Below are 27530 nucleotides of genomic sequence, written 5' to 3'. Positions count from 1 at the left end.
TTCCTTGTCGTTCTTAAGTCTGTGTTTTCATGCTCACATTTGTGCCTCCGGGTTCATGTATAAGTGTGGGATTTGAGAGTAGGTGTTCTTCATTCGGATGCTTTTGAGGTATTTACCATTCGCAAGATGTCTCGTTATGAAACAAATTCCAAACTTCAATTCCTTCAATTCTTTTTTCTTCACAGATGATGTGCCTCCTTACTTCAAGACGGAGCCGGTGCGTAGCCAGCTCCATCTGGAGCGCAACAGGCTGGTGCTGACATGTATGGCTGAGGGGAGCTGGCCTCTGGAGTTCAAATGGATCCACAACAGCACCGAGCTGACCCGCTTCTCTCTGGAGTACAGGTGAGGACAAACTGAATAACTGAAAAAGAGGAGAGAGATGTGTTACTGACAGACTGATTGATTGGTCCAATAAATGGGATGGTGAATTCAATTTTGGTTGGAGAGCTGCCATATTTGCACCTGTACACTGTCAAACAAAGCCAAAACGCAATATACATATTTGGCCAAAATTGAGTCGTACCTTCCATTTTTAAATTTCAGACTAAACTTGCTAAATTCCTGACCAAACAACAGAATAAGAGCGACTGCTTCCTGGCTTTATTGTAGGCAGAATGTATAGAAGATATGACAGTGAACAATAAGTCTTTCACGTAAACATGGCATGTTGTAGATTTGATCTTAATATATCATTTGAAGTGAGCACAATGATCCCACCTTTTCCTACAGTAGCTGTTTCCCATACTAATGTTTTAATTTTTTTATATTCAAATTATTATTCAGTACAACAGGCATGAGGCGGTATTTTAACTAAATCAAATTCTGATGAAGAAGGAAAGTAAAAGGTCAAAAACATTAGCCTATAGGTGATTAAGTGTCACTAATTCATATATCTAAACATATCAAACTATATTATTCTAGTTTATTAGTTCAAATGGACAAGGAATATGAAAGAACACTTTTTTGTATTTAAACATGGATAGAAAATCTATTTTAAGATAGAACATTCGGCCTAAAAAGATGTCAACTTAAGGTAAAGTTAAGGCTCAAGTCTCCAAAATCTCTATGTCCCTGTATACTATTCTCCATGTAAATTTTTCTAACACGGACAGTTCTAGTTTCATCACAGAGCAGACCACGAGATAAGGAAATAGCTCTTGCTGTTTTGCTTTTTCTCTCTATCGTTTCTTTTTCTCTTGCTTCTGCCTCTCTCCTCTCCTCTGGAGGCTCTGTGACCTCCATCACTCTCTCTAGAGAGGCAGCGCACAAGCCAAAAGGCGTGAATGAGAGTTGGCGCAGGAGATAAACCGCCTTTAATGGTAACTTTAAGATCTGGAATGTGGGGAACATTTGCTCTTATCTCAGCGAGCAGTGTGTCTCTGAGCGGTGTTTCTGTTTGTGTGTGTGTGTGTGTGTGTGTGTGTGTGTGTGTGTGTGTGTGTGTGTGTGTGTGTGTGTGTGTGTGTGTGTGTGTGTGTGCAGACAGCAGTGTAAACGAAGCACCAGAGGATTGAAAGAAAGCCTGTTGACACACACACACTTTGCTGATCTTAGCCCAACTGTTGTGTTCACATAAGAGTGTGTATGTGAACACAACATGGGGGTGAACATACAGTACAAGCTACATCAGCCCTGTTGATGCAGCCGGGGCGTTAATGCTCATAATTTTTTTTTTTTTTTTGCTGACAATCTCTGGAGACAGATAAGATCAGAGTGGGGACAGCGGGGTGGGAAGGGCAGCAGTGACACACAGATGCTACAACAATTGATCAGAACGGACTGTACTTGAGAATTACGATGTCTGCTGGAGCCTCGGGGGCTACCTCGACCGTGTTATTGGGTGAGTGATAGAATGGGTGATTAAACAGACGGTCAGGCAGAAAGCTGTGCAGGATTCTTCACGTGTGAGTGAGTATGTGTGTGTGTACCCTGTGGGAAAGCATGACCAGGTGAAAGGAACACTTGCACTTAAATACTAAGGAAATAAAAAATGTCCATTAAACAGGCCCTATTATGCTATTTTCCGGGTGCATATTTTTATCTGAAGTTACAGTTACAACGTGTTTACATGCTTTAACGCTCATAATCCTCCTGGTTTTTCTCCTCATTCTGTCCTGCAGCACCTCTTCTCACCCTCTCTCTGAAACGCTCCGTTGTAGCTCCTCCCTCCAGAAAGCAAAGTCTGCTCTGATTGGTCAGCTAGCCCGCTCTGTTGTGATTGGTCAACGTTTCACATTTCAAAAAACTCTTCCTCCGGAGCTTCATCTCCGTCTCTCTCTTTTGTTGTTTGAGGGCCAAACTAGCCGGACGGAGTTTTATGTCACTTCCGTAACATTATGACCTCATAAAGTTACATTATGACCTCATAAAGTTACATTGTGACCTCATGAAGTTACGGAAGTGAAGGAGAGAATTCAATGGAGCCGTTTCACGCTGCTCAGGAGCTTCTGAGGGGGAGGGTAACTCCTTTTAGGCGTGGACTTCAGGTTTTACACTCTACGGACCTTTTACATGTAAAAGAAAAATAAATATAACACTAAAGAAGAGGGGAAAAGTTGAAAAGCATAATAGGGCCACTTTAAATCAAATCAGATAGTCTTCCCATTGGCTTACAGTTTGAAATCATACATTTTTAGTTTTTTGACAGCTTTTTGCAGGTGTAGGAGCAGTATGTGTGTGTGTGTGTGTGTGTGTGTGTGTGTGTGTGTGTGTGTGTGTGTGTGTGTGTGTGTGTGTGTGTGTGTGTGTGTGTGTGTGTGTGTGTGGGCATGCAGCCCTCCTCATTCCTCAAGTCGACCTTTCTCTGTGCCAGGAGAGTATTTGAGCAGAACAGACCCCCATATTTAATGAGGTTATGGTAGAGGTCCCCAGTGCTGAGTGCTGGTTTAAATATTGACACCATGCGACTTGACCTCGTGTCCTCTGGCAACCGATCGATACTGCAAGGTGTGTGTGTGTGTGTGTGTGTGTGTGGGTGGGCATTACTATTCAACATAAAGATGGGAGCGAGCGTGTGTGTGTGTGTGTGTGTGTGTGTGTGTCTGAGAGCTGGAGGAGGTGAGAGAGTGGCAGAGTTTTAATGATCTGCTGTGGGGAGAGCCACATTTGGGAGAGAACAGGTTCCAGCATTGACTTCTCTTTCACATAACACATATTACACATAGTATCTGTAGAGCGCCAGACAGTCACACACACACTTGTATTCACAGCATTTTGGCAAGCATCCTTATTTCTGTGTTCCCGTATAATCATTTAAAAGATAAATCTCCCAATTATAATTCAACTTAATTAAGATTGAAGATTATATCCAATACAATTAAGGATTTTTTTGTACCCATCAGCCCTGTGAATTATCCCCCGCACATGATGCTTTAGTGGATCGATCGGCCTGTAAACAAACAGCAAAGCGCCACGACTTCCCATCACATGATCGAAAAACCCCTCGGGGGCGTTTTTACCTGGCATGCCACCAGTCTTTACGCCGCCAATTAACCTCCAAACTTAATTAAGAGAGTTAATTATTAATCGAACCTCAAGAGTCGTTTTTGTTTGTCAATTGGTTCTTGGCTGGGTTGGTGGAGTGTGGCCTCTGTTTCCTTTAGGGGATAGTAAGCCTTTCTCCAATTTTCGTATAGTAATGAGATGGACAGACTGCAAAAAAAAAATCTTAAATGATTTAGCGACACAATCTATTCAACAGTCACTCACAGAAGTAAATGAAATAGCATGGTGGACATGACAAGACATGACGGTTCCAGCATCACGAGTCCATGCTGATTGACTTTTCATCTCTTTTGTGCTCACTCTCCCTTGTTGTTGTCAATTTTTTTGAGGAATGAAAATTAGTTTCCCCCCACAATGCAATCACAACCAGAAGAGTGCTTTCTCAGCCGACTCTCTTTTTCACAATCAAGACAGGGAAAAAAAAGAAACCGAACAGAAAATGAGATTAACATTTTGACAGCTAGCATAATAGAGTGTCACTTCCATCGCTCCAGTAATGATGGTCTCTGCAAATTATGACAATGTGTTCAGAAATAGGCCAGTAGAACAGTTTTATTATTGCTTATAAAAAAAAAATGTAAGTGATAGAAAGCTATAGATAGATGTAGATCGATTAAGTTGTGCTCGTGTATTTTCTGAAAACCTTCCGCTCCATTTTTCCCGCCTCTCTTCTCAGAAGTGATCTCTCTTTCATCCTGTCTGCCTCAGATATTCCACTCGTATGTGAACTACCACCGAGCATCTACCGTTTTTTTTTTTTAACTTTTTTTACAGATATAATTTCATGGTGGCTCTGAACAAATTAACACAAGTTCAATAAAATATTATTCTATGTCTGGGGAAAGAGATGACGGGCTCAGCTTGTTAACTAGATGGGGATGAAGGAAAAGCAGGGGGGGCAAAGTAGCTGTAGATGATGGCGACATGTGTGCATTTGCAAAATGATATATTTTGAGTTTTATACCATTTAATTTAATGAACAAATGTTAAAACCACCTTTATTTTCATCTGATTTTGGCCGCACCACGCAGCAATTTGTCATAAACAATCAGAGATTTAGAACCAGACAACTGGAGACTGTTATATGTCTTCCTTTCATAACTCTCTTTTTTTGGCGTTCTCCACAAATAACTAAAACACACGAGCCAAAACAGTTTGCTTGTTTGCAAGTTGCAACCAGTTGGAAGTCCTGTGTTCAAATCAGGAGGAGGGTTAAGGTGCATGTGTGAAAAAATGAAACAAACAAAGTGTTGAATAAGACCTTGAAAATCAAATCTGCCCTTTGACTCACTCTCATTTTCCATCTCCCCCCCCAAGTTTGGCACCATCCAGCACGTCTGACAAATCAATGCTTTGCTCTCACTGCTGCTGCTGCTTCTCACCTCCAAGTTCAATTCAAACGAACACTTTTTTTGTTCATTTATGACTGTAGAAATAGAGTGATTGTCTGTTGCTGTGGCGACGACACATGTCAGTGGGATAAGAAAGGGTTACACAAGCTAGTTTGAGAACTCTGTTTTTAGCCTTACATCTGTATTAAGCCTTTTCTCTCCGGATATACGTAGTACACAAAAGACCGTCTCCATGCCTCTTAATACATCACTGCCGCACAGGCAACATAAAAATGGTTGCCTCTCTGAACTTATGTCCATCTACTCCAGTTCTATTTCTATGTTTGTGACCGTATTTTTCTACTACATCTTCATGGATTCTCCCACAATCTGCTCCTATTTATGCTTTTCAATGCCCTTTTATAAAGATTTAAATAGTCCTTACACAACGAATAAATGCAATGAATACAAATATAAATATATATATATATATATATATATATATATTCGTACATGTGGAGCCACTTCAGTGGATGAAATGACAGTATCCTTGAAAAAAATCTTCCTCCTGATCCAGGAAATTTAAACAGCCTTCAATAAGATAAGCAAAACAGAAATTGATCTTGTATTTTTTTAACTGAATATTTGATTTACTTTGACTGTGCTCATTTTGTCAGTATGATAGTTCTGATGAGATCTGGGTGATATTCTTGCAGAGAGAGTAGCAGCAACATAAAATCACAGGCGGAAAACATGCCTGCACTCGAGTCGCCTCATGTCAGTGACTGTCAGGGCTCGGACGGAGCCAACCAGGCAGCATCTCTCTCTCTGGATGACCTTAATGGATTCCCCTCTGTAACTAAAAAACATCCATTTTCTATCTCCCTGGCATTCTCCTCCACAGCCCCCAGACACAATAGCTTTTTCTTTACCTTTCTCTCTACCCCCATGCACTGGCTCACCTCCTTGTTTTCTGTGGTGGAGTGGAGGGAGTGAGTACTTCAGAAAGAGCGACAGCGAGAGAGAGAAAAACATAAAAAACAGACGGCATTCGTTTTATTATGCATGGTTACTGTATTTGTGTTCGAGGGTGTGTGTCCTAATGAGTTTTAGTGCCGTTGCGCTGTTGGCAGGTACGGCTTCTTTTGTAATTTGTGATCCACAGCCAGCATTATGAAACATGTCTGCATAAGCACGCGGACGTCTAATTACATTAACAACTCGGCCGAGAGCTCAACCGCTCAACATTAAAGCACTTCTCTCTGATGTAACCATTCGCCAGCGTGAATTATGTGTGTATATTGTGTAGATGTGTTGCCTTTGGACTGTTTGGATAATCATAATTGCAGGCAGTGTTGGTACCATTTTTGCATAATGTTGTGTGTACAGTTTGATACGGTGTGAAGGAAACATACTGGTGAGGTTCCCAAACGTTTAGTGCTGACCTACATTCAAAGTGGGCTTGCTGGGCTGCTGGTGTCTGCAGGCTACTCTCTGATTCGAACAGAGCCACTGCAAGAAAATGTGCCTCTGCTGGTATTGTGTCACTCAGTGATTGTGGTACACCCAATGTGTCACAGAATGGACGGAGAATAAGGTGTCAGAAATGCCTCTGTTATGGCCTAATATGCTGGATCGGGGGATCGGCGAGTACGCAAGCCTATGCACCGATCCGTTATCACCTTTTCACACAATTTATCGTAATTTGGTGACAAGTGCAAGTTTAAACAAAGCTTCACTCGTTAGCTACTTCCATGATTAGCCCCAGAAGATAATACGACCGTGCGTCCGAAATTGATGGTGGAAGTAGCTGATAGTGATCCATCTCGCTTCTTTCTCATCTTGCATAGTCTCTTGCAGAGTTGCATAGAGGCGGTACTGATCGGGGAGACAATGGCTGATAGTTCAGGTATTGGAATCAGTGTTGGGAAGGAAAAAAAAGGTATCTGAAAATCTCTTTCCTAAAAACCTAAAGTGGCTGCTTAAAAGTCTCAGTGCAAACATCAAACTAGTTTCGCTGCTGCTAGCTGTTCATTTTCAGAGACGTCTTAATACTGATGCTGATGTAACACCACAACAATACTTTTTCAGTACCTATGTTTGATGAATATACATTTAGTTTCTTTGAAGTCCTTTTTTTTATTACATTCATACCAATATTTCAATGCATCAGTGTTGAGGCTGCAACAAACTCCACTGCCCGCTAACGCAACCTTCATCCAAGCAGATGCAGCTTGTATTTGTCAAACTACAGTCTAGTGTGCCTATGCGTCAATCAACTAGTATAATGTCATGTGTGTCACACGCAACACCAAACAAATATCAGAGATGCATCACTGCTTTAAGGACATAACACTGTCGACGCAGCTTTTATAGTAATCAGCTGAACAAAATGAAAAAGCAGACATATGAATGACAAAAGGCCGTTAACACTCGTTTTTTTTGGTAAATTGTCTCCCTCAGACAGCTGTTCATCTGTTTAATCCTTAGAAAAGATAGAACACATGGAGTCGGTCCCTCTGGAGGTGTAGACAAATTACCCACTATTGATTTCCCATAGCTTAAGCCAGAAGTCCCTCTTACCTGTCATGTGTTGTTTGTGAGGGGATCTTGTCTCTTAAGAAGAGAGAAGACGATCAGAATGAAGACGAATTTGAGAAAATGATCCCAATATATAAATCAATACCCTTTAAAGGATGTCTATTTATGAAATAAAAATATAGTACGTTATAGATTTGCTGCCAGCTGAAGAACTGGAAACCTGTGTGTTTCATTGTGTGTCACATGGTAGTATTTTACTTGACTCGTTGCTTTCTGTGATGGAGATCTCCAATTAACATATAATCATCTTCTCAGACTAAAGGTGCACATCCATCCATCATGAATCCCTGCAATGAATATTTAATTAGCCTGTCAGAGGGAATCATTTTCCACTGCTATTGCTTTTGTTTATACGGAACTGAACGTACAAGCTGTTAAAGTCTTAAAAGTATGCCATGATGCCGCAGGTTCACTCATTAACGGAAAGTAAAACGACATAAAAGTGTTATAAGAGGGTGATGACCCGCTCATAAAACAATACGACGAGAGTAAAAAAACAAAAAAAACAACATCATTACGAGTGAGCCGCGACGCGCTGTGTGCTGTATGTGTCTGCTTTCATTATGAGTTGTAAAATAATTGTTGCATGACGTGCCGCATTGCAAGAGGCGGCCTTCTGGGTCAGGTTTTCAAATGATTTGCCGTGTTTAGCAGCGAAAAATGACACGAACCCCTAATGACATGAAAACGCTTTGATGCCAGGCGATAAGAGACGCGTGTCATTACCGTGTCATCCAAGATTCACAATGCTTTATGGTTTATCATGATGTACTGTCATGCATTTAGGGGCATAATTACAACGTGCTTGTGTGGATGAGGAGTTTATGATCTTACTGTATAACTAGCAATTTAAGTAAAACGTTATTGGAGCTAACCTTGGACACGGGTTTGATGCTATTATGGGAACAATCGCTATAAAGCCATCTTAAATCAAGGATTATAGTTTTGCCAATCATCCCCTACCATCCCATCATCTATACCTCCCTTTTTTCGTTCCTTCCATCGTTTCCACACTCGTTTCCTTCCTCCTTCCTCCAACCCCACTTCACACCCGCTCCTCCCTCTTCCTCGTGTCCCCTCTATCCGTCTCCCTTCCCCTCCTCCGTCGTATCATTTCTCCTGAGTGGGGGCTAATTAAAGGGGATCTGACGGAGTGAGCTGACCACAGGAACATCAATCAATCCCTGTCCGACACACAGCCCCCCCCACGCTGACTCCCCCGACCTGCTGCCAACACGCACAGCTCCGCAAAAGGTTAATTGTATTCATTATATAAGGGACAGGGCGAGAGAGAGAGAGAGGGAGACAGAGCAGGGGAGAGCACTGTCTAAAGTCACCCTGAAGGTTCTAGCTCCGGTGTGAATTCTCCGTCGGCCTCAGCGAGGTTAAACTTGGAGCACCGACACCACCTGTCAGCCATCTCTCTCTTAATGTCTCCTCCTGCTCCGCCCAAACTCTGATGTGACATTTGTTGTCCTTTTTATTTCGCCTGCTCTCCTGCAGACTATTCCGTCATCTATTCACCTCATAATCCTTCCATCTATGCGTAACACATACTCGTAATTGTATTCATTTAGTTGATGGAACGTATGAAAGGAGTCACACATCATTAATAGAGCCTCCTGATTAGTTGATTAAGCCTAAACAGACTTTGGGCAAAAACTCATTTAGTCCTTCGGGTCCAACTGACGCTGCTGCTAATGAGATTTGATACCACATTTTTTTTTTGTTATGGATATTAACAGCCTTCGCACACACCCAGCCATTTGTTATTGCGGTGATACTTCCATTTTGGTGGCAGCCACTTCCAAAGCACTAAGACGTGCTTTCTAGACATTTTCATCGAGATTAACACAGGAGAAAGTTTGCTCTGTAATGACTGATAATAATCTCGCACCAACTGCCAATTTGGTTTCCCTGTATATCCCCTGAGCTCGATATCATGTTAATGTCGGAAGATGTCCGCTCGGGGAAAGTGGATTGTCTTGCTTTTTAATTCCCGAAACAATTAGCAGTGAGTGACATATCCATTCTCTGTCGACACAGAAACTGTGTTTGCTGGAAAGGAGTTATCTTGACTTTTTTTCACATCAAGTATAAGAAAAATGCACTTTTTAGAGGTGTTATTTCTGTTCATTTCATCTGCTATTTTTTGTGTAGCTAGGTAACTAGCTCGATGTATAAACTGGCATCATCCCCATTCTTGTACAAAGTTCTGATTGGTTAATTGTGTCTCCAGCTGGGAGATCAATGAACACAACACCTGACCTATTTGCTATGTTTATCAGTGTTTATGTGCAAACTAACAGGTGGCTGCTGTGAATGGATCAGTGGTTTTGAACATTGAAATGTGGCAAACAAATAAGTATCCCGACGCATACACGACATATATAGACTGGTGACAAATGAAAGAAAAAAATTCAAAATTGAGTAGATAAACAAAATAATTGCACATGCCACCGTACAGGGCTCAAAGGGGGGCTGAATGGTTTAATGAGTGAGTGTTGGCGCTCTCCACCACCCTCGTTAAAACGCTAAATAAGAGAATATATTTTAGAGGAATGGTTTGCCGGTTGAGAGACTTGAAGAATCTCCTCCGCAGCACATTGAAGTTGTTCTGGCGGCTCCTAATTGGATGTCAGTTTTTCTTTTAATTTGTCACTCATCTGTATGTGTATGTTTGGTACTAAGTAACTTTACTTTGCAACCCCGAAGGCATAAAGACGCCTGGTACGACTTTAAAGGGAGGGGATTTTTCTCAGCCTGTTCAAATTCACAAGGACTTCAAAATATATTCTCGTTCTCTGTATTGGGTTTCGTTTCGCACACTTATGTGTTTGGTTTGCTTCTTTCTACACAGCCTCTTAGAAAAGTATCATTTCATTTTGCCTCTTTTCTCTTAAGCCTTTGGCGGTCTGTGAAAAAAAGTCCTCTCTTCATGTATATTTAGCTTGAGTACTGTTTATTTAGGCAACTTCTTACACACATTTTAGTACTTCTTATAATGGCTCCTATTATGTGACTCCCTCGTCCTCAACCAAAGCTTTATTTCTGTGAAAAGTATCCAAACAGCTTGTTGAACCTTTGAATTTCTGTTTTTCACTTCTCTATCATTCACTTAAGCTCTTCCCAAACATGTATTAATGCAAATAAAACCTCTTTACACAAAAACAAAACAAAAAAAACGTTTCAAACTAATTGCATGTGGTTGCAATAACAACAACATCCCATGACTGATGCTACCCTCCAACATCCTGCCTGGCAGTGCGCTAAGCACTCTTGAGCACGTTGCATGCGTGAATGTGACAGCAAAGATTGCAAGTGCACTCTCAGTGATAAGTGTTTCACCTCCCACAAGAAATATTTTGCGTTGTGCTAGGATGACTCAAATTAAACATGTACAACTCGCTGTAGGCTAAATCACAACTTCTACATGTTGTGCTGTCATCTAATATGCCATTAGAGACTTAAACAGTCAGCCGCTCCACGTATCTCTGAATGCACTTCCACATTTATTAGTTATTGGAATATGCCGTTACGATGATGCCGGGCGTTCTGAGCAGTCTGGATGCCTGATCTCCGAAATGAATGTCTTGAATGACTCAGAATAGAGCATCCATTCTGTATCCGAGCACCGTTGAGGTTATCTCTCACAGATTTACCCTGGTGTAGTGCAGATATGGAAAAAGACACATGCACAAAGATAAACAAACATTGATCACTGATGTGCATCAGCAGGAGTCTCTTCTTAAAGCCAGTAAACTGGTTGTTAGCTCAAAAGTGATGCGTTTTTACAGCTTTTATACACACATACACACACACACACACACACACACACACACACACACACACACACACACACACACACACACACACACACACACACACACACAGGACCATTAGGGGCGTTTTGAATGGCCACTTAAAATCATCTCAGCCTCCTCCGGGCTGCATCACACTCCCTGATCTCTTAACAAGAGCTCTGTGTCTTAGGTGTGTCTTTAAAGTCTCAATGCAATGAGTCGTACATGTGGGGATAACACTTTTGGAAAGTCTCTGCTTGAGGGCGGTCCTGTTGTTGCACTCTGTAGCGAAGCCAGTGAAAAGAAATGGAAGTCGATGTGAAACAAGAGCTCAAGTGGGAGATTCGAAGAAGTCACTCGTCGTTATCAGAATTCTTTTGAGATTAATTGAATTGTAATTTTGTATCACTATTTAACTGTAATAGTACAGTTTTAAGTTTATAGTTTTCACATGTTTTTTTTTTCCTATGTATGTCTTGTAGTGTAACATGAGTCGTGTTTTAACAGTACATTCACGGCGAGATACGTTTTTATTATAGTTATTGTGGAAGGTTTGCAGAATAATTGAGAGCCGGCATGTTTTTATCATCAGGACTCGCCACTTGTTCTTCTGGCATCAGCTGTATCACCAGATGTGTCTCAAGACGCCACATACATCAAGTGGGTAGTTAGTCTCCTCAGTACAGCAGCTTTGTAAAGTATATGCTACGCTGCCTCCACATGGCAGGGAGGCGGTACTGCCACCACAGCTGGACACAGAAGTCAAGGTCAGACGGAGAGTGTCAACTGCAGGAGACACACAGCTTTGACCTTTGTCCCAGGGGATTTGGTGCCCACGCATGTCTGTGTTAGTGTTTGCATAGAGCCAATTTGAATGCAAGTGTTTGTTGTCTGCGCCTGTCTGTGTGCATCCCGTGTGTGTGTGTGTGTGTGTGTGTGTGTGTGTCTGTGTGTGTGTGTCTTCGGGGAGAGCTTTGCTGTGGAAGCTGGGTTAGCCTCTCGAGCATCATTATCATTGGAATAAACAATAGCTAAGCTCCGATGTCCTCTGTGCCCTTGTTCCTCTATTAGATGGTCTTATGTTTGTTTGTGTGTGTGTGTGTGTGTGTGTGTGTGTGTGTGTGTGTGTGTGTGTGTGTGTGTGTTCTCAGACAACGGCGTGTGTTCATGCTTGCAAATTTGCAAATATCTGTGTTCGTGCCCTTACATAAGTACCCTTTTGATTTCTACTTCTGTCTTAATTAGTTTACCGGTTTATTGCAATTCAAAAGAATCCTCATCCGTGTCTTGTGTGTGTGTGTGTATCTGTGCTTATTAAAGGTACCTAATCCCTTCGTTGGACCGCTCCCACGCCGGCTTCTACCGCTGCATCGTGAGGAATCGGGTCGGAGCCCTTCTGCAGAGACGCACAGAAGTACAGGTGGCCTGTAAGTATCCACACAGGGTGCAGGTGAAACACAGACGAACGGACCTAATGGATGAATAAAAGGATGGATGATGGATGATGGATGGATGCAGAGGAAAGGAGTGTGTATGTGTGCGAGTGTTTGGCTGCCTGCAGAGTACACAGTACGCAGACACTCTGTTTGGATGCCTTTGTATCAAGGGCTGAGTAGGGAGGGACAGATGCTGGCAGGGTGAAAGATCTACCTGCATATCATTCGGGGTGTTATCAACCCGGACAGCTGTTCCACTCAGCATTCTCATTAGATTGATATTGTTGCCGTGGTCGTTTTTTAACTTTGCTTCATTTCAATATGACCGCCGCTTATTTCTCTCTCCCGCTTTTGTCAACAACATCTGTCGTTTTCTCCGCCGAAAAATAGAGGCTCAGATGCGCCTTGTTTTCTGTAAAAATTTCCGGCGCCGCTTCCAGGCCGCTCGGCTCCCACGTCTTGTTAACGAGCTATTAGGAATGTAGCGCCGAGGTGTCTGGAGTGTTGTCACAGAAACCAATCCACCCCCCCCCCCCAATGGGCACGACCGTCCTACGCCCATTATCCCGCCCTCCCAGGGCTTGCCAGGTTCGTTGGCTTCCCCTTGTTTTGGCGACATTTGAGTGGATGTGACACGTCGCTGTACCTGACAGAACAATGCAGCCAACCAGGCGTGCGAGAGAAAAAGACGGGAGGGCCCCCGGTCCCACCGGTCCACTCCTATAGAATTGGACAAACAGAAAACAGAACTTCCTTCTGCATCCCTTCTCTCCTCCAGCAGTCTGACTCTCTGTTGCTTTCATCACAGTTTCTTTTTTGGTTCTCGCTTTCCTCCCTCTCTGTGGACTTTAGTCAGCCTGTCTGGCCACCACTGCTTTCTATTTATTTATTGGCTTCCACCCCGCTGCTATTCCCTTTCCTCTTTATTCCCACCTCTTCCCATTTCCATAATTCTCTTCTCTTCCACTTCATCAGTTGCTCATGAAGGGGATACGGATGCTGAGGCAGAGTAAAGAAGGAGAATTAAGGACATCTGCAGCAGAAATGGATGAGATGCACGGGGGAGGGAAGGAGAGATGGGGAGATCTCTTTTTGCATACTATTCCATTGAGGCAGCACAATTAGGATTGCAGAGACACACCTCGGAGAAAGGGAAACATGCAGAGGTATTAGAGTTTAGGGAAGGGGAGGAGGACATCACATCGGCGAGACCGCAGATCAAAGTCAGGGGATTTGCACACTTCCCAGATTTTCATTTAAGCTAAGCACCACAGCTCCACCGCAAAGCCAGATTACCTTTTTTTTTATTCTCTTTGAAAGAGAGCGCACGAGAGAGAAAAATAAGATTGCCATCGATGCACAACCACTCCAACATCCCCGGATCAAAGCCCCCATACCTTGATCCCTACATTTTTGCAAAGATATTATTATTTCTAAACTCTGTTAGAAGTTAATTGAGTGTTTGATGTTGCGTTCGAATTATTCCAGTAGCGTTTTCTTCATTGTTTCCCATTGGATTCAAGAGACAAATGTATGATCCTTTCCTCACCTCTCATGGAGCTCAATAAGAAAAAAAACAAAAAAAACAATCTTAAGGTATGCAGCTTTCACAAAGCCAAAGTCTGCACTTTCTCTCCCAGACAGCAGTGGAGGAAGAAAAAGACAAACAGTGCTCGTTACCGCTGTCCTATAAAGGTTTACAGTCAGCATCAGCCAATATGATTGCATCGGAGAATCGCACAGCTGAGATCGAAACAACCATTGAAAGATAGGGTTGATCGACGTGAAATCCATCAAAAAATAGATCTCACTTACGAGTAGGCAGACGCAGGAATATTAGCGCAGTATTTTTGTCAGCTTTTAAGATATAATGAGGCAAGGGAAGAATGAAAGCGCTGTAACAAATGAAATATATTAGGAGATAATAGAATAGCTGCGGCGCTGGTCATCCACCATGTTGAGTAATGCACACATTTAGAGCCTGATCAAGATTGATTGCCCTTGATGCCTCCACACAGAAGGATACGGAATATGAATATGAGTCAATTTAGCGTCCCCTCTGTGTCCCTCTGTGAGTCATTACATCTTGGTTCCTTCTAGCTTTTTTCTTGATGTACTGCGGAAACCATGGCAACAACACTGCGCTGTCCATCAAAGTGGCTCGCTGTAACATTACACAACAGAAAGCAGATGGCAAAAAGCTCTGTGGGCACCAAAAAGTCAGAATTTGAGAAAGAAATGGAGATTTGTGTCTGTGACTTCACGCACCCTTTCCCTTTCTTATGTTTTTCTGTCTTTGTGTGTAATGTTTGTTTGTTTTCCCTGTAGTTATGGGCAGTTTTGAGGAGGGTGAACGCACCCAGTCAGTCTCTCAAGGAGAGGGCGCCGTTATCCCAGCGCCTCGCATCCGCAGCTTCCCCCAACCACAGGTCACCTGGTTCAGAGACGGCCGCAAGATTCCACCCAGCAGTCGCATGTAAGTCCTTTTCTTTCGTTTTTTTTATTCACTTGGTTGCTTTGTTCCTTCAGATTCTTTTTTTGTTGCACTTTGCTTTGAATTTGTGTTTGATCCTGTAAATACTTCTTTGAGCCTTGTTTGTTCCTTTGACTGCTCTAGTTTGAGAATGTGTCTTCCCACCTGTCTTTTGTCGTTCATCTTGCTACATTTTGTGCTAAAGGAGAGTTTGAATTCATCCTGGGAATCGAAGGGGCCAAGTCCAAAGCAGTTTTCGGCTCTGTGTGAAATGAAATCGCCAATTTGCCCCTCGACCAACCACTTTTATTTCAGCTTTTTCTATGTCTCTCTCAGTCTTCATTTTGGTTTCAAAATGGGAGGATGTGTGTTTCTGACGTCACCTATCAGAATTTGCCAGCCAACAGCACCATGGGTACCCGATGGGACCAGCGAGCACTGGAGCTGCTGACAGCTTAAAATGGGATTGTTGGTTTGCCTTCCCGTTCTATTCACTTAAAATGGAAAGGGGGCGATGTAGAGGTGGATTGGGAAAGAGGTGTTCTATCTCTGATTTGCTCTTTGTAAGAAGAAGGGAGGAGTGTGAAAGGGAGGAGTGTGTTTGCTCCAATTTTAGAAACATAACAAATGAATGAATGTGCATTCATGTATTTTGGCTTATATATTATTAAAAGAGCACTCCACCGATTAAACATTGCACACCTATAACATTGTCGGACTCATAATGGGGCAAGAAGATTAAAATTGATGCAGCAGAACCAGAGATATCGTATTTTTGTATTCCACACGTTCACATTTGTAGATTCCAGTGACTAAAGTATCCTTGAGCTGCTCACCTCAAGCAGATCTGAAGGTCTGATTAACTCCACACCCATTGGTTCTTATTTTATTTCAAGGCTTTTTTTTCACAAATGCAATAACACTCCCAAGACCTGTACACAGATATTGATAAAAAAAAATTGGTGGTCTTTTAAGAATAAACTGAAAACTTGACAAGAATAACATAATTTTTCACGATATCCATATTGATATCGTAGCTCCAAGTAATGCCTGTCGTTCATGTGTGCTATAGAGGCACTTATCCCCATAGCATCACATCTGCATTTCTTAGCAGCGGGAGGCGACCTTGCCCTTGGTTAGAGTGAATCTTTCTTATCAGCTCCTCATCATCAGTAATCACACCCTGACCTAGAATGACAATGAGACAAGCGCCCATGACTGACTGAGACGCTGAAGGCTGCGGACGTTCGTGGGATGGCCGGTCGCTTCGATTTCGTTCCGTCCTGTTGTGTGGAAATGGGGATTACTTTTGAGAAGCGGCTGAGAAAAAAGGTCAACCAACAGGGACACGTGGAGCCATCTTATTTGAAGTTGTTATTTGAAGAGATTACTGTTATGAAAGTTTGTTAAATGATCACACTTTGCAGACAGTTTTGAGGAGAAGGGGTCCATCAAAGAATCGTTCAGCTCCTTCTCTCTCTCGTCTTGTCTCATTTATTTCTTCTGTGGATGTCTCTCTCTCTCTCTCTCTCCCCCTCTCACTCCTTTTGTCTCCATTTTCCGGCCACCCACTGTGTGTACTTGTGCTTCTCTTCATCCTCGCCACCTACCCTCTAGCTCTGAGAATGCTAATGCCGCGCGCACCACCAAGGTCACTCTGTGCAAATGAGCACCGTTGATAACAGCCGGCCTTTTTCATTGAAAATCATTTAATTGAATTTGATTCGTGCCACTAGCGTTGACTCTGCAGAGGCATCAAAGTCTCACTAGTGGGGGAGACTGTGGCAGTGCCAGAGAGAGAGTTCCACGCCGAAATTGCAAATGTTACCTTGACAAAGGGGCTTTTTTCGAGGACTAGTGCTCTCCAGCTGTGTGGTCTCTTAAAACATTATCACATGGGCCTCCATCTGCAAGATTCATGCCTGCCAAGATACAATGTAGAATAGCAGTGAAGGGAAGAAGAGGACTAGAGGAAAGATGAACTACAACCATGGAGACCATTTTCTCTTTCATTTACAGAATCTCTTTTTACTTTACCACGCTGTACTTTTTGCTCCCTTCTCTCCTATCTCCCCTCATTGTCCCCCTGCTCCTTATATCCCTCCTCAGGTGTCATAACTTTAATTTGCAGACTCTCCAGGGGTTCGTCTTGTTCTTCTCTCTGTTCTCTGCTTAATCACACCTCAGCCATAGAAGAGAAGGGGAAGGAACAGCCAGACCCAAAATAACTGTGGTAATCACCACCAACCAGCAGCTATTTAAATGGACGCTTTCTCCGCAGGCTGCTGTACTTGTACTACATTATTTGTCGCATTGTGTTTGCATTCACTGTGCAATCATTTTGGCCCTGAACTGTGTGGAAATGCTGTCAGTTGCTTCTTCAAATTGCATCGCCAGTGGGAGAGCGTGTTCTTATCTCGTCTTGTCTTGCTACTTTTCTTTGCAGTAGAAAGGTGGCAGAAGATGTGAAATCACTCCAGGATGACACTTGTTGATTTCAAGGACTTTTATGTGTCTCAGGTTCTGTGCACAATGAGCAAATACATGCCAGGTGATCTGATCACAAGAAGACACCTCAAAATATAATGTTGGTATTGTTGGAGTTGCACACCATAGCAAAATACTTGGAGTAGGGTTTGAAAGTATTTATTTAAATCTGTATTAAACATCTAGGGAGTTTGTTTAATGGACAGGGAAGACAGTCTTTTAGTTTTAAGTGGCTTTGGGTGTTTAGATGCACATTAGTGTCTTGCTTTTCATGACATCGGGGATATGGCATATGGTGGAGCATACATGGAGCACGAGAAACCTGGTTATTCATCAGCCTGTTTACGAGGGTTTTGTGTTGATTTTGGTGTTCCCTGTGGACAAAAGCGGTAGTGTTTCCGAGCACCAGATTCCCAGTGCAAAACCTCTACTCCCTTCTCCCGGCCCGGCAATACGGCATGGGACTCCTCCAGCTTGGTGTCATTAGTGGCTCCCAGCTTGAACTGTAAGGTGGAGCTCATCTCCTGGCCGGAGGAGGAGGACAAGCTGCCTACGGGGGCAGAGCTCTCCAACTTCCGCCGGAGCTCCGACTGCAGTTCAAAGGTGGGATCTGGGTCTGTCAATTGCGGGCACGTCACTGCCGGCGGACCCGGTGGAGTCTGAGCTGAGGGAGATTCTGGGGAACCTGCATGATTTCAATTGGTCCTGCAGGAATTTGACCTTGTGGCACCGATGACAGGCATTAAGAATAACTATAAATAGCCAATCTTCTCGCTGATGGTCTCGTTTACTTATGTGGGTCATTGAGAAGCACCAGAATTGAATTGGAAAAGATTTCATAACCAGTTAAAAGTCCCATCCGTCAGGGTCCCGGTGAGCGTAGACTGATATGTTGTATAGTGTGAACACAGCACATCATCCTGGCCCGGCGTGTCTAAAGGAAACCCACAGAAAAACTTAGTGAATACTGCATTGTTGCTTCCCTGCTGCCAGTTTCCCCCCTGGCAAGGCAGCGTCTGACTGTGGCACTGTGACTGCTCTCTCTTTGCCATGTGGCCTCTGCAGCTGTTGTTTTTGGCGTGGGCAAAGACTCCTGTGCCGTCTCTCACAGTACACCCATAAACTTACGGATTCACTTATTGTAGCGTTTCCCCTCTGATGGTTTTCTTGTCCGCCGTCCAGGCTCAAGAAATTGTGTCCTCGTTTGACTCGGTGCTAAAAATATGCAGCTAGGTGTTGGTCTATCTGCCTTGCGATGGATCAGTTCACCCAGGGGTCCTCACGTCTATGTTGTGTTGTGATGTAGAGCAGCATGCAAGGAGAGAAAGAACTTATTTAGCGCTAACAGTCATTATTCTTCCATTATTGAATGGGAATGCATTTGGCAGGGTCCTTTCCATTCAGCTGCCGTGATTTGTTGTGTTATTTTGGGGACTTAATGTGGTGTATAATCAGAGGCTCCTTCAGTAAACACATTTGCCAGGAATTGCAGGGCTGCTGGATAGAAGGTGAGTCTGCCGCGGGATAAAGCGGAGCCTCTCCTCTCACTATTTCACCACTGACAACAGCTTCCTGCCCGCTACCTGCTTTCCTCTCCCAGAGAAACGTTCCCATTGACACCCTGCATGGATTTATCTGCATTACACTGAAAACAACCTTGTAGAGGTGTCCGTTAAGACAGAACACAGAGGAGTCTGACCTGGTGGAGTCAGTGGGAGGACATCCCTGACACACACACACACACACACACACACACACACACACACACACACACACACACACACACACACACACACACACACACACACACACACACACACACAACAATTCCTTGAGTAATCTGCTCTAGCTACTGATCAATTAATGGCCCCTGCCTGTGATGCTCTGGTCCTGTCAGTCTGATATGGATTCTCCATTAGTCACGAGGGGCCAGTGAATAGCCAGGCCCTCTTTCTCTGCATTTCCCTTTGACCAACTGCCCAGCATTAGTCATGAACCCGACAATCTGCAGGTCACGAGGGAGGGGGTGTCAAGGAGAAGCAGCTCTAACAACAGAGAACAACACACACTATACATGTGGATGCAGGAATGAATGGATGCCTGTAAATAGAGCTGCAACTTTCCATTCTAATTATTTTTATTATTATTGATTTATTTGTGCCCTGATCCAAGGACGCAGCTTCAAACTGCTTGTTATGTGCGACCAACAGTCTGAATCTCAAAGATATTCAATAAGCAATATGTGATTATATGTGTGTGCAAAATGCTTCGGCATATTTTGTTGAAAGAAAATTCAGTTATCAATAGTGAAATATGCCCAGTATGCCCAGTATTTTTATATTCCCCAAGCAAAGGTATAGGAAAAAAGCATTGTTTTGATTTGTGTACCAAAACCTATAGGTATTATATTGGCACCAATATCAAATTGTTGTCATGTTTTCATTAATATACATTGATTTGAGCGGCAGAAGAAATTAGCATCCTCACAATGGAGAGGCTGGATCAAGCAAGCATTTGGTTTTTTTGCTGGGAAATATAACGACTAATTGATTATCAAAATAATGGCAAATCACTTTTAATTGAGATTAATCAGTTAATCAATTTATAATTGATTAACTGATTAATCTCAGTTCTAGTGTAAACCGATTTGTCATTGGATTCTCTGTCACTCGGCAGATCAGAAATGACCTTGAGTTCATTTAGATGTCACTATTTGACCTTGTGTGGTATTTAGGACATCTGTTTCTACTTTACCGTTTTCTGTATTCTCAACCAACCGCGATGAACACAGAAAGTGAACAGCGAGCCACACATCTCTAGTTCATGCCTCCGGTGAAATAGAAAGTGGCTGTTTTCATGAGCATCGCTCCCTTAACTCTCCTTCTCATCTCTCTCACTCCTCCATCTCTCCGTCCCCAGGAGCTGTGGCTCTCTCATCACAGGTCTATTGAGCAGTAGGACATGTTAGCCTGCTGCTCGCTCTCACTCTTTGGTTTCTCTCTCTAGCTGTCGTTTTGCCTTCATCTGTCCACTGGCTGTAGTTTGACTCATACTTTAGCCCGCCATGTGATCTGCTTGATCCCGTCGACCCCTCTCCCTCTCTCCTGGGGGAGGCCATCCGCCGACCGGGGCCATTTGTCTGCATGTAATGGAGGTCTGAGGCTGCAGAGCGAGGTTAGACCCGGCGGAGAGGGACAGCCACGACAGATGCCAAAACACTCCCGACCGTGTGTGTGTGTGTGTGTGTGTGTGTGTGTGTGTGTGTGTGTGTGTGTGTGTGTGTGTGTGTGTGTGTGTGTGTGTGTGTGTGTGTGTGTGTGTGTGTGTGTGAACAGAGACAGCTCTGTCACACTGTGTCAGAACTGCATTAACACGCTAAGATATGCACGCAACAACAAAATACAAATGCTCTGAAGATTAGTTGTTAAAAATGAGTCCAGCAACGATGCATCCATAATTAGAGCATTAAAGCATCACTGGATTAATTCCTTTGTAATGCATTTTATTAGTGATGATGAAAATTAGAGAAGGGAAGCAGCTTTTGGCTAAGGGAACTCCAATCAATTAGACACCGATCGTTACCAGCCGATATTCGTCCTATATAGGTTGGTTCGTGGTCGTTATGAAGGCCGATCGGATGGCGCTAAACACGTGACACAATGTCTTTATGCTCCTGCACCAGACTTGTGAGTTGAGTCTTTAAAGCCCATTTTGCACCAAATGTTCAAGGCAGGACTGCAGATTTGCTGTTCTATATGACATTACATTACATTACAGTCATTTAGCAGACGCTTTTATCCAAAGCGACTTACAGGAAGTGTATTCAACATAGGTATTCAAGAGAACTACTAGTCACCAGAAGTCATCAGTGCATCTCCTTTCTTAAGCAAGCATCTTAAAGCATAAACCAGAGCAAAAGTATAGTGCAGAGGCAAATTACTACGAAAACAATAATTGCAACAGACTAATACGAATATAATACAAACTACTACGAATAGGATAAGTGCAGTAAACGAATACGAATTCAATAAGTGCAGCGAACTGATACGAATACAGTAAGTGCAACAACTAATACGAATGCAATAAGTGCTACGAGGAAGGCTCAGGGTAGTACTTCTTGAAGAGGTGAGTTTTCAGCCTGCGCCGAAAGATGGGCAGCGACTCTGCTGTCCTGAGGTCAGTGGGGAGTTCATTCCACCACTGAGGGGCCAGGACAGAAAGAAGCTGTGACCGGGTGGATCGGCCGCAGGGACCTCTGAGCGACGGGGCAACCAATCGCCCCGAGGCAGCAGAGCAAGTGGTCGGGCGGGGGTGTAGGGCTTGACCAAGGCCTGGAGATAGGAAGGAGCTGTTCCTTTCACTGCCCTGTAGGCTAGCACCAGAGTCTGTAACTGGATGCGAGCTCTTACAGGGAGCCAGTGTAGAGAACGGAGAAGGGAAGTTGTGTGGGAGAACTTGGAGCGATTGAACACCAGACGAGCTGCAGCTTTCTGGACGAACTCCAGAGGTCTGATGGCCGACGCCGGGGCTCCGGCAAGTAGTGAGTTGCAGTAGTCCAGGCGGGAGATGACCAGAGCCTGTAGAGCACCTGCACCGTCTCCTCAGGGAGGAAGGGGCGAATCCTCCTGATGTTGTAGAGGAGGAATCTGCAGGAGCGTGTGACCGATGCAATGTTTGCTGAGAACGACAGTTGGTCGTCCAGGGTCACACCCAGATTCCTCACAGTCCCAGTTGGCATCACCACGGCATCATCAATGGTGATGGACAGGTCTCGGTGCGGGCAACCCTTCCCCGGGAGGAACAGTAGCTCGTATATACCTATATAAAAGGTACGGACATCGAACTTGTTGCTCCACCGCTAGGTATTGTGGGATATCTGTATAAAAGGGGCTTATGAGAGATAGTTGAGTATGTTGCCTGCATATAAATAAACAGTTGTCAATTCATGATGCTTTTCTCATTTCTTACTTCTAATAGTTAATAAGGATAGTAAAATAAACAAATATATAATGCTATGCGATACATAGGCCCCCCTGCAAATGAAACATTTATCCTCCCATTTCAATCAAACATGAATCCTCATCATCATTATTGATTCAAGCATTACGGAATCCTTATCAGGCTGGCAGTCATTGAAAAGCCACCCCTGACGCCTCACATAAATAAATTGATCCAAAAGAAAGTAATTGCATATGAGACCAGTGCTGCTTCTTGCTGCAAGTAAAACTGGGATGGCACATGAAGCTGCAGACTTGGCCAAGATGTTTTCTGAGCAGCTGTCCAGCCTGCCAGGCTCTCCTGTGGACCGCAGCTCTTTCTGGAGAGTAATAATGGAAAAGGAAATTTGGGTTGGAATGAAAAGAGAAAGCATTCAAAGTTGCAGGAATAAACATAAAAACCAGACACAGGTACAGAGGCACGTTCCTGCATATCTGATTTGTCCAAATTTCTCAGCTCTGTAGCTTGATAAATCCCTGCACCGTGCCGGTTACGTGGTAAGCCATCATTACCGGCAAATCTCAGACAGCTGCTCACACACCACTGAGAGACCGGGGATTTTAATAAGGATGACCAAAATGCATTCAGAGAGATAATGAGACAGATTTATAAAAAAAAAATTTTTAAAAAAGCAACACGCTGAAATAAATTACTTCAAAAGGCTGGTCAAAAAAAAATCCATTACCTCTTTTAACGAAAGTCTTATCTCCCTCTTCCTGCTCCCTCGATATACATGTAAAGCCATTCTGGATAATTGGCTTACTCTTAATTTCTCCCTGCATCATGCGGTTCTTTGATCCCTGAGGACCGGCGAGCACGGGGAGCTGTTAGACCTGCTGAACACGCTGTGCAACAAAGTCCTGTGTGACCCCCACTGCAGCGGCTTGATTACAGGCCAAGGGGAGAGAACGCTCAGTAGGGAAGTGCATTAAAATCAACTAGCCGGGGGGAAAAAATTGCCTCCCACTCCCACTGTTGTTGATGAAATCCGGGCATGCTCTGGATGATGGTAAAATACAAGTTGAGACTTCTTTTTGCAGGCGCTTGGACGGGGGTCATTGAGTAGGGAGTGGTCTTTGGAGGGAAAATAAATTGTGCAAGCTTGTTACAACACCTCATACAATGCTGGACATTATCATGGCGACAATAGGCCGTATAAAACCCTGTATATTCATTTTCAAGAGTTTCTTAAGCGACAGGTAAAGAAGCTAAGCACCGGGTTGTGTCCCCGTTTGAGAACAGGTCCTGGGAAGTCACCTGGGATTCATTCAGTCGCTTTTTGGACACTTCTGTTCCGCCCTCATCCCTGAGGGGGATCTATAATTCATGGCTGTGCGTCCAGGATGTCACCGCTCCAGCAAGCTAGCATTAAATATTTACTGCAGATCATAAGCTGCAGCCATTGAGGCCTGCCAGTCCCTTTAGGAAGTTTTCAGTTTCAGCATGCACAGGGAATCCCAAATGAGCCCAGTGAGTCAGGCTGCTTGGAGAAATCAGTCAGGAGACGGATCTCATAAGTCATCGTACTTAAAGCCAACAGCACAGGTAGCTTAAACGCTGCTCTGTGATGTGTCCAGTGCTTTTCCTACACACCACTCTGGAGCTTAAAAGAGAGTCTGCTCTGTGCTTTTGAGCATTTTTTTTACCCTTTTTGAATATTTTGTGTTACGTCCAGTTTCTCGTCAGCTCTCTTACTCCCTTAATAAGGCACACCAACTGCTGAGGTGCATGTCAGGATGGAGGAGCACGTGGATGGAGAAGTGGAGTGGGTTTGTGGAGGAGAGAAAAGCAGCTGGGAAACAGGAACATGTCTGTACATGACAGGGTTTATGATTTTTTCACACACACCCAGTAAGAATGACAGTACTTTTCTAGAAAAAAAGCCATTACCTGTAGGGGGTTATTTCAGATGTTGTGCTGCCAATAGCTCTGGGAACTTGAAAGAAAACGTTGAAGAGGAAATCCGACTGAAATGTCACAGAGTGCAGAAGGTGGGCAGGAGCAGCAACCATTTGGATGATATTGATTTTTTTCTTTTAGAGCTGCAACTAAAGACTATTTTGTTATTTGATTAATCTGTCGACTATAACTTTGACTAATCCATTATAAATCAGATAAAAAAATTGTATTGTCTATTTAAAAAACAAAACATATCCATGTCTTCTTGTACAATGCTCTTTTAATACAATCAAAAAAGATATATTTTAAATAAATGGTTAATAGGGATGCACCTATGCACTGAGAATGAAATGGAAATGTGACTAATATATATTTGATCTCCCAGTGTTGCCTGGCATTAGCTTCATCAAGTGTCCAATACCACAGTGCATGCCGGGCCTAATAACATAGACCTAACTAATCTATGATTTAAATCAATTGAATTGATTGGTTGTTGACCAAGCTTCCTGATTGGTCTTTGACTGAAACTGTCTTTCGTTGCCTGGCCTAAGATATTTGTACTGAAGCGTTTAACCGTGCATTTGTCTCCAGGCGTGTCACAATATCATCAATTTGCTATTTTTATTTAGAAGATATTTATCAGGCTGTGTTGAGGATTGTTTTTGCCCAGATATGGTTCTGTAGTTGTGTGTCTGCCAGGGTAGATGACCAGATATCACCTCCTCACATGACTACATCCATCAGCTGGTGGAACTGATGGAGTGAAGGAAAGAGAGGGGGGAGTAGGATGGAGCAGTAGATGGAGGGATAAGGACAGAGGAAAAGATGTATGTGGAGGGAGGCACCGAGTTGGAACTGGCTTTCCACCGCCAGATTGTTGAACAGGCACAGATAATAAGAAAATATTGATTGTAAACATGGTCAGGGGGCTGTAACATCAGGCGGCAGAGAGGAGGGAGGGAAGATTACTCCCTCACTGGTTGGTACATTGACGAGGGAGAGAACTTGATAGAGACGGCCAGGCTCCAGGTATTAGCCCCTATAGGACACCTGATGAAAACGGATTAGTGCGGATTTATTCAGACATCATTTCAGCAGCCGACAAAGAAGACGCTATTGTTTCCTGCCAGAAGTGGTTGGCTGCCAGAGTGCAGGCCACTGGAAGAGACGGGATACAAATAGCCAATTAAAAGCCTTGGGTTATTACGCGGGGCTATCATATTTCATAGCGGACCATGAGGAGACGTATGAACAAGGGTGGATGTCAATATTTCTGCCTTGCTCAGTCAGCACCAACACCGTGTTTACACATTGTAAATCGATATACCTAATGCAGCTTGAACAGTGTAATTAAAATGTTAAAATGTTTAATGCCCTTTCTGGCCGTGAGATCAAGTGTGGACTCGCAACCAGACTCCAAACATATTTAGCTCTAATTAGGCAGTCTTCTTCTGAGGGCTGGAACTGTGTTGTGCTTCCTCTTTGGACATCTTGGATTTGAAAGAGCACAGGAACTGCTTTTGAAATGCTGGATCCCTTACACCTATCTTGACTTCCCCTCCCCTATATCTTCATTTAAAATGCTTATTTAAGAACCGCTCTACTTGTCTTGTTCCCTCCTCAGTGCCATCACTCTGGACAACACGCTGGTCATTCTGTCTACGGTGGCACCGGATGCCGGGCGCTACTACGTCCAAGCGGTAAACGACAAGAACGGAGAGAACAAGACCAGCCAGCCCATCACCTTGTCAGTAGAGAGTGAGTAACCACACACTGTAAACACACAGGTTGACAAGTGTAGATGCACTGTTACATCTTATGCAACGTCAAATGTGGAAAGCAAATAAGCACATTCAGACCGTGCTCAAGTACTGCACTTCATGTTTACCATTGCATTATATGGCTTTTTGAATGTAGAATATTGCATCTTTAAATGTAGTGAAGTGAAAAGTACAATATGTCTCTCTGAAATGTAAAAAGTATAAAGTGATATAAATGGTGAAGTAAAAGTACCTCACATTTAAGGCTGCCCCGTATTAGTCTATTCGTCTTAGCCGACTAACATCTCTTTAGTCCGTTAGTCATTTCTTTAAAGCTTTCATGCTCAGTGACTTATTTCAGAACCTTGAAGGCAATTCAAAGTGGTGCTTCTGTGTGATTCTTTAAGGGGAAACTCAATCTTACAGATCTGTTGATTAAATCCAGTATTTAATTATTCGTGTTAGTTACTAAGAAATATGCAGATTGAGTACTTTTGGTATTTAAAGTAAAAGTACACTTTTCTAACAATACTGCATTTTCTTCTTCATGAAAATTGGATGGAGGACTAGTTGAGTATTTCTACATTGTCGGTCCTGCGACACCTAAGAAGCTTCACTTTTACAAACAGATATCATTTTCATTACACTGATAGTACTGATAGTTTCTGTCGCACATATACGCACACAGAGAGAGGAGGCTACGGAGGACACAGAGTGACTGTTTGACTGCCAAGTAGTTGTTAATATTCACTAGCACCCTTAGCTGCCACAACAAAAAAGCAAACTAAAAACAGTATGCACATATCAAACCAATTCGATGGCTTCGGCTCAGCAGAGTGAAATGTGAGAGGAAACCTAACAGACAGCATCTTATGACATGGTAGACTGGAGTTCAGTGTCGAAGTGAATGAGGGGGGGTGAGGGTGAGATATTACAGTTGACAACACAAGGGAACAGAAATAGCCTATGGGGAACAGTGGAAGAGTTGATTATACTAGTGCTAGAACACTCACACACACACGCTCTGATTCAGGTTATATCGAGAGCCTAGCAGGAGGTCTTAACTTGGCAGGTCTCAGTGAATCACGCCGTGCGTTCACATTAGCATTCCACTCACGCTCCACGTATGCACACATACACACACAATGCTGCCGTTAGAGGTAACACTGACAGTTGTGTTGTGTTTGAGTGAGTGCTTGCTATTCGCTGTATGTGCATCTGTCAGTATCTGCTGC

The 27530-nt window shown here is 43.4% G+C and overlaps 1 protein-coding gene across 1 annotated transcript in view; it reads left to right on the top strand.

Annotated features, from left to right (window-relative positions):
- The first annotated feature begins 265 nt into the window (after positions 1 to 265).
- Positions 266 to 27530, top strand: part of sdk2b (sidekick cell adhesion molecule 2b) — a 77427-nt gene continuing 50162 nt past the window's right edge. The window contains exons 1-4 of the mRNA XM_054598860.1: positions 266 to 345; positions 12563 to 12669; positions 15007 to 15154; positions 26160 to 26293. Of these exons, the coding sequence (XP_054454835.1) occupies positions 266 to 345; positions 12563 to 12669; positions 15007 to 15154; positions 26160 to 26293 (469 nt within the window). The remainder of the gene's footprint in view (positions 346 to 12562; positions 12670 to 15006; positions 15155 to 26159; positions 26294 to 27530) is intronic.

Source organism: Anoplopoma fimbria, chromosome 5, assembly GCF_027596085.1.
Source record: "Anoplopoma fimbria isolate UVic2021 breed Golden Eagle Sablefish chromosome 5, Afim_UVic_2022, whole genome shotgun sequence".
NCBI classification, from domain to species: domain Eukaryota; kingdom Metazoa; phylum Chordata; class Actinopteri; order Perciformes; family Anoplopomatidae; genus Anoplopoma; species Anoplopoma fimbria.
The sequence above is the reverse complement of the archived record's forward strand: the minus strand, read 5'-3'. Positions and strand labels throughout refer to the sequence as shown.